Source organism: Mus pahari, chromosome 12 (genome assembly GCF_900095145.1).
Source record: "Mus pahari chromosome 12, PAHARI_EIJ_v1.1, whole genome shotgun sequence".
Taxonomy (NCBI): Eukaryota; Metazoa; Chordata; class Mammalia; order Rodentia; family Muridae; genus Mus; species Mus pahari.
The window spans coordinates 81,931,147-81,938,426 of record NC_034601.1 but is presented as its reverse complement, the minus strand read 5'-3'; the positions used below and the strand labels follow the sequence as shown (position 1 = coordinate 81,938,426).

The window sequence follows — 7,280 nt, the reverse complement described above, 5'->3', positions numbered from 1 at the left end:
CCCCCTTCTGGAGTATCTGAAGACAGCTACAGTGTACTTACATAAATAATAGATAAATAAATCAAAAAGAAAAGAAAAACAAATTCAGTTAAGATCACTCAAAATATTCTCCAAGTGAGAATAACATGGTGGTCTACAGGTAGAGAAGCAAACCATGAGACACAGAAGACAACTATTGATACATCTCTTGGGCCATTCTTTAGGAAGCTCGTGACCTCCAATCCCGGTATCAGAATGACATGTGGGGCTTCCACCTTTCCCACTGGGGCACTTCAGTGATGTGGGCCTGGAGGGTGACGTCCAGCATGGCTGGTATGCTTCAGTGCAGTAAAGAGTGTGCTTGTGATCAACTTCATATTGAATGTGTGCTGAGGGAACGCTTTATCTCGCAGGGATTCCATTTGTACTCTATGACAAAGACTCATTTTGAGAAGCAAGTAGTAGCTTAACTGCAAAAGTTAATGATGTATAGTAATTGGGGTTTTCATGGATTTTTGCTTTGAATGAACTGTAAAAATTACACACACACACACATATATGAATATAGGGAAGAAGGGGGGAAAAGAGGGACAAAAATAGAGGAAAGAGAGAGGGAAAAAACCTATTTCATGATCTTAGAACATCCACGAAACGCAATACCTGCAAAGTGGTGGATGCCACACAGGTCAGGTTGTCTTCCCTCTGGGAGGTGGGCTCCTGGGAACTACACATTTGGTAATCTTGCCCATAAAATGCCGACTGGACACTTATTGTTGAATGCCGAGGGCACTGTAGATTCAAATAGTCCCCGTCACAGGCATAGGCGGTGTGGTTTTGCAGAAGTTTGGTTAAGTAACCTGGAAAATATTCAGCTCAGTTACAGGAGCCCCAGGAAGCCCCCTTCCCCTTTCCTGCATAGATCTCAGAGCAAGGAGATGCTAGTGGCCCTGAGGCAGGGGCTGCTAAGTTAAGAAGGTATGGGTATATATAGCTCTGCAGAAGATCTGGGGCTGGTGACCAAAGGAGGCCACAGGGGGCTGTGGGGTCAGATGCTGGCTTTCCTGCCTGGGCCAGGTCCCTTGGTCTGTGATGGTCTGGTGCAAGGCTGGAGGGCTCCATTCTCTTTGGGCAGCACACTAAGGGATTGGGCATGAGCCCAGGGAATCTAGAAGAGCCTATGAAGCAGTAAAGTATGCTGGGTGGGTGTCCCTGGGCGTGTGGACACCCGTCCCAAGGAAGACTTGAGTTCTCTAATCTCCAGGCCTTCCTGGAGTAAGGGGATGCCATTAAACTTCAGGAAGCCACTCCTGGGCCTGTCTCACCCCAGAGAGGAAAGCTTGGGGGGGGGGAGCAGCCTGTATAGGGTAAGGCCTGCCGGGAAGAAGTTCAGGGGGCGGGGGAAGGGGGTGATGGGAAATACAGTGGAGCTTTGTTGTGGACTGAAATAATGTATCACTGTTCCTACTGTAGCTCAGAATGTGACTTTATTTGAAAACAGGAACGCAGCTATAAGTAGGTAAAAGGAGGGCATACGGAGCTCAGGGGAAACCTTAATGCAGTATGCTGAGTGTCCCCATCAGGAGGAAAGAAAGAAAGAAAGAAAGAAAGAAAGAAAGAAAGAAAGAAAGAAAGAAAGAAAGAAAGAAAGAAAGAAAGGAAGGAAGGAAGGAAGGAAGGAAGNAAGAAAGAAAGAAAGAAAGAAAGAAAGAAAGAAAGAAAGAAAGAAAGAAAGGAAGGAAGGAAGGAAGGAAGGAAGGAAGAAAGAAAGAAAGGAAGAAAGAAAGGAGAGAAGGAGGGAGAGAGGGAGGGAGAGAGGGAGGGAGGGAGGAAAGAAGGAAAGAAGGGAAGGAAAAAAGCAGGCAGAAGACAACGATGTGAGGAGCCAAGTGATGGGTGGTGGATGTATACAAGCCAAGGGCAGCCAAGGATGGCCAGCCACCAGAAGAAACTGAGGTGCATGACTCTGCCAACATCTTGATTTCAGACCCCTGGGACTACAGGAATGGGGATTCTGAGGTACACAGCCACCCATCTTGGAAACTGTTCCCAGCAGCCACAGGAACAAAAGTACACTCTACAAGCCCTTCTGGGGGTGGGGGGTGGGGGTGGGGAGTCAAGCTAGGCCTGGGCTCTGAGAAGCTCTGGGGACCAACAACTGGAATGTCTGGAGCTTGGGCTGGGTCTCAGAGAGGAGGAAGTTCTGGCTGGAGCGTAGCTCTCCCTCCTCCTCACACCTCATGAGGTGAACAGCGAGGCTCCTGGGAGCAGAGCCAGGGGCTTTCTGCTGAGGTGTGTGTAGGATCTGTTGGGCAGACTGACAGGGAAGCGTTAGGGGAGAAAGGGCCTTCCCTGAAGTTTCTGATTCCCACACAACCGACTCGTGCCTCTGCGGTCTCATTCTGGTTTCAAAATCTCTCAGATGTGTAATTCCCCACTGAAAGTACCCAGGCTTCCTGGACACGCAGTCTGGCCTTGGTCATTTTCTTCATATATGAGTGTTCTGAGGATGGCTGCAAGTACCCTCTAGAAGGCTTACCCTAGCTTCCTCCTCCGCCTCCTCTTCTTTTGGGAGGCTACCTTGCTCAGAAAAGCAACATCTAATCAGAGCAGCAAAAGGAAATCAGGCACGAGTTTGAATCTGATTCTTGCTTCTCTACCACCAGCCCTCAACTTCATAGGCTGTGGGTCAGTGTCTCCTTGCACAGCACGCAGGGAGGGGGGAGCCTCTGACCTAGGGACAAGCACCAAGAGTTCAGGGTTTCTTTATGGGTTTCAACACCCTGCGGGGCACACTCTGCTTGCAGGAAATCAGGGTCAGCATTTATTCTGAAATGTGCTAGGCAGGGACCCCCTCCACTTGATCCCTTTGGATAGCTCCTTAAAACTTCCTGTCCATCAGTCCCCATCCCCAGAACCCTGCTGAGTGGCCAGCTGACTGCAACTTCAAAGTAATTCTCAGAGGATGGCTTTGGCTTTCTACACACATAAACTCACACAGAACCAGACCCTCCCCAAAAAGTCAGAAACAAAGAAGGAAACAAAACAACACTAATGATAATGATGATGATAATAATAATAATAATAAATTTAAACTGAGGAAAAAGGAGAAAGCAAGATGGGCCCCAGAACATCTCTTTGCCTCCTGACCAGACACAGTGTGATCATCTGAGTCACACTCCTGACATAGTGGACTCTACCCCCAAACCATGAGCCAAGATAAACCTTCCCTCCTGGCCTTGCTCCTCCTTGGGTCGTTGGCCACAGCAATGAGGAAAGACACAAATACAAAGTGCTTGCTGCACAGATAGATCATCAGAGGAGCCTCAGGGGAATCCTGCCCATGCTGGGCTAGCTCTTCTCCTCACGCTATGAACCATGTTCTCTTCCCATGAGACAGAGCTTGACCTCCGTGGGACCATCAAAACACACGTGTGTATGCCGCGCCCACACATTGCTCTGTCTCACATTTTTATCCTGGCAGTGCTCAGGAAGGACTAATAAAAGATAATTCAGGCCCTCTTACTCTGAGCTATAAAGAGGATATTTGTACAGTAAAGTCTGCATTATATTTAGCCCTGTCCCTGTTTCAAAACTGGGTCCACGGACTTGGTTTTTAAACCAAAGAGAGAGAGACGTAGGGTGTGAAGCCTTAGGTTTGAACTCTTGTCTTTGAAAATGAATTATCAAAACACACACAGACACACAAAGACACAGTGGTACCTTACCCTAATTCTGCATCACTGAATGAAAGAAAGTAGCCTGAAAATTAACATAGTATATACCATGCAATTATAATTATATGATGCTCTGAGAGAGATTAAAGTGTGGATACAAGAGAAAGATCACCATTGCTAGGAATTACAGGAAGGGAGGGAGGAACAGGCAGAACACAGTGAACACCCAGGGTCGTAAAATTACTGATATTATGATGGTAGATGTATGTCACTCACACTGGCCCAAACTCTTATGTATACCACTGAGAGTGAGTCCGACAGATGCTATAGTTACTGGGGGACCCCACCTGTGGCCTTCGCACTACAGAGGCAGAAGCAGGAGCATCAAGAATTCAAGGCCAGCCGGGCGTGGTGGCGCATGCCTTTAATCCCAGCACTTGGGAGGCAGAGGCAGGCAGATTTCTGAGTTCGAGGCCAGCCTGGTCTACAGAGTGAGTTCCAGGACAGCCAGGGCTACACAGAAAAACCCTGTCTCAAAAAACCAAAGAGAGAGAGAGAGAGAGAGAGAGAGAGAGAGAGAGAGAGAGGGAATTCAAGGCCAGCCTGAGCTACATAGTATCTGTGATGGCCCAACATAGTTATTATTGACCCTCAAGAGTTGTTAACAGGGACAGATGCTAAGACAGTGAATCCAGGAATTAAGACATCTAGTCATGGGCCCAAGGGCGTTGATGGTCTTAAGAAACTGGGAAAGCCAGAGAAAAGGAGCCCAAAGGCTTCAGAATGGAGCCACTCCCACATCTGACTTTAATCCTCTAGAACTAAAAAATCTGTGTTCTCTGTGGGTACATGTGTGTGCATACACACCTGTGTGTGCACACACATGCACAAGTGCATGCACGTCTCTTTACATGTTCATGCAGGTGAGAGGGCAACCTCTGTTGTCTCCTCTTGGGTGTTGGCCACCTTTCTCACTGAGAACAGGTCCCTCATTGCCCAGAGCTTTCCAAGTGGGCTGCTAGTTAGAGGGCCAGCCAATCCGCCTGCCTCCACCTCTCCAGCTCCAGCACACAAGCCGTTCTACCACCATGCCTCAGTTCTTCCATGCCTCAGTTGTTCCATACCTCAGTTCTTCCATGCCTGACCAGGAATCAAGCTGGCACTTTAAAGCTGAGGTTCCCAGTAGCCCCTCTGTGCTGTTTTGAGACTAAGTTTGGCAATTTGGTTTCTTCAGTGGCTGTCGGAACAACCTGGTGCACACGAGAGACACCAGAGTTGTAGGTTTTTGGTTTTTTGTTTTTTTAAAGATTTATTTATTTATTTATTTATTTATTTGAGTACACTGTAGCTGTCTTCAGAAGGGGGTGTCAGATCTTGTTACAGGTGGTTGTGAGCCACCATGTGGTTGCTGGGATTTGAACTCAGGACCTTTGGAAGAGCAATGCTCTTACCTGCTGAGCCATCTCACCAGCCCGAGTTGTAGGTTTAAGAACGGTTTTTAGGGAAAGATTTTAAAAATAAGTATGTTTGGATTAAAGTGAGGAAAACCTATGGATGTATATGTTTGTATATGTCAATAGACATCAAATAAGTTCTAGATCATGTGCAAATTATGCTTCTTACTGTGAGATGTGGCCAATAAGTGATATTGACAAGAAACTGCTTGGAATGTGAGATCATAGGTCCCAGTGTAAATACAGCAAAGGGGGTGTGTGGGAGGAACCAAAGCCCAGGGGAACGGAGGTCCTGCAGGGAGGGGTCATAAGCTCAGAGGGTAAGCACAACTGTGAGCCAGAAGTCCCTTAAGGGCAGAGCAATAGAATGCCCCAGAGGGAACAAGAAGGTGGCTCAGCGTGTAAATATGCTTGTCACCAAGCCTAACAACCTGAGTTCAATCCCTGGGACCCACATGGTAGAAGGGGAGAACTAATCCCACAACTTGACCTCTGACCTCCACAGCAAATGCCATAGCAAGAATACACACATGTGGGTGTATGTATACACACACACACACACATAACCATATTGACACGACACATAGATACACACATACCATACACAACCACACACACATACATATACCACATACACACACATACCACACACACACCACATACATACACTCCACATACAAACACACGGAGTACACTACACACAACACATACCTGCACACAACACACACACAGACCACACACACACACACACACACACACACTAAATAAATAAATGTAATAATAATAGAAAAAGAAATATCACGGTGCAGTCTAGAAGAGCAGCTAAAAGTGGAGAGGTTTCTGTACAATAAATGGGGATCCCGTCAGGATCAAAGGCACCTCAAAAGAGAGAGGAGTGGAGCAGCCTGCTGCCGGGGTTGTCCATCTGCATCCAGTTCTGGGGTGAGGGAGAGCCCTCTCTCACCAATGTGCATGCGCTGTCCGGTGAACACATTTGGCTTCCCCACACCTTGCTTTCTCAGCTGGTTCAAAAGCCAACACCCGACAAGAAGCGGTTACCAGTGCTGCCCTTGGTTATGACTTCTCTCTGGATCAGACCGGATGAGTCGAACGCTTTATATTGTCATGGTCCCTATCCAGGGTTTTACCAGCTAACCCTGCTGACCATCTTAGGATAAAACTGAGGTGAACTGTGTTGTCCTGTTTCTTCAGACAACGCCCCAAGCAGCCCAGGCTGGCCTCCACCTTGCTATTTACTTGAGGCTGATGTTGAACTCCCAATCTAAGTGCTGAGCTCACAGGGGAGGCCACCACCCCATGTTCATTTTTAGTATTTTATTTCCTGTGGAGACGGGTCTCTTACATTGTATCCCAGCACCCTGGCCCATAACACACCTTGTGGCCCAGGCTGGTCTAGAACTTCTGGCAATCCTCCTGCCTCAGCTACCCAAATTTTGGGTTTAACAGTATGAGCAACAATGCCCAGCATAAGTTGATGTGTGTATTCTTTTTTAAAATCTGTCTTTAAAGTCCAGCAATACCCAAGAGACTTTGCTGGCTAAACTGCTGAATGAGGGCTTACCATAAGGTCGGTGCAGACCTTCCTCTTAGCTGGGAGCCTGGCCGTAGCTCGTGATTATCGCTTAGACTCTTATCCCTGGCAAAGGGCCACCCTGTATTACCAGAACTCTGGCAGCCTCTCCAGCCAGAATCTTCCTCAAAGGAACTACTGAAAGGCTGGTCTTGAGGAGACCTGAGAGTGAGACTAGATAAAGGGTTTTTATGTTCTCGTACTATAAACAGAGATGGGGAGTTGGCTGAAGAACCGTGGAGCTGGGAGTTGCCCTCCATTTTTGGGAAGAAGTAGAGAATGTAGATGAGATGTCTCAGCTGATAAAGACNCCTGCCACAAGGAGAAGAATGCGAATTGATCCATTCTTATGTCCTTGTACAAAGCTCAAGTCTAAGTGGCTCAAGGAACTCCACATAAAACCAGATACACTGAAGCTTATAGAGGAGAAAGTGGGGAAAAGCCTGGAACACATGGGCACAGGGGGAAAATTCCTGAACAGAACACCAATGGCTTGTGCTGTAAGATCAAGAATTGACAAATGGGACCTCATAAAATTGCAAAGCTTCTGTAAGGCAAAGGACACTGTCAAGAAGACAAAAA

The 7,280-nt window shown here is 47.3% G+C and overlaps 1 protein-coding gene across 6 annotated transcripts in view; it reads right to left on the bottom strand.

The window, feature by feature from the left end:
- Positions 1-7,280, bottom strand: part of Eva1c (eva-1 homolog C) — a 74,259-nt gene that overhangs the window by 36,609 nt on the left and 30,370 nt on the right. For 5 of the 6 annotated variants that reach the window (XM_029544583.1, XM_029544585.1, XM_021209702.2 and 2 more), the window contains exon 2: positions 640-836. The exons of the other annotated variant lie outside the window; for it this stretch is intronic. In XM_029544583.1, the coding sequence (XP_029400443.1) occupies positions 640-836 (197 nt within the window). The remainder of the gene's footprint in view (positions 1-639; positions 837-7,280) is intronic. 6 annotated transcript variants of the gene reach the window in all.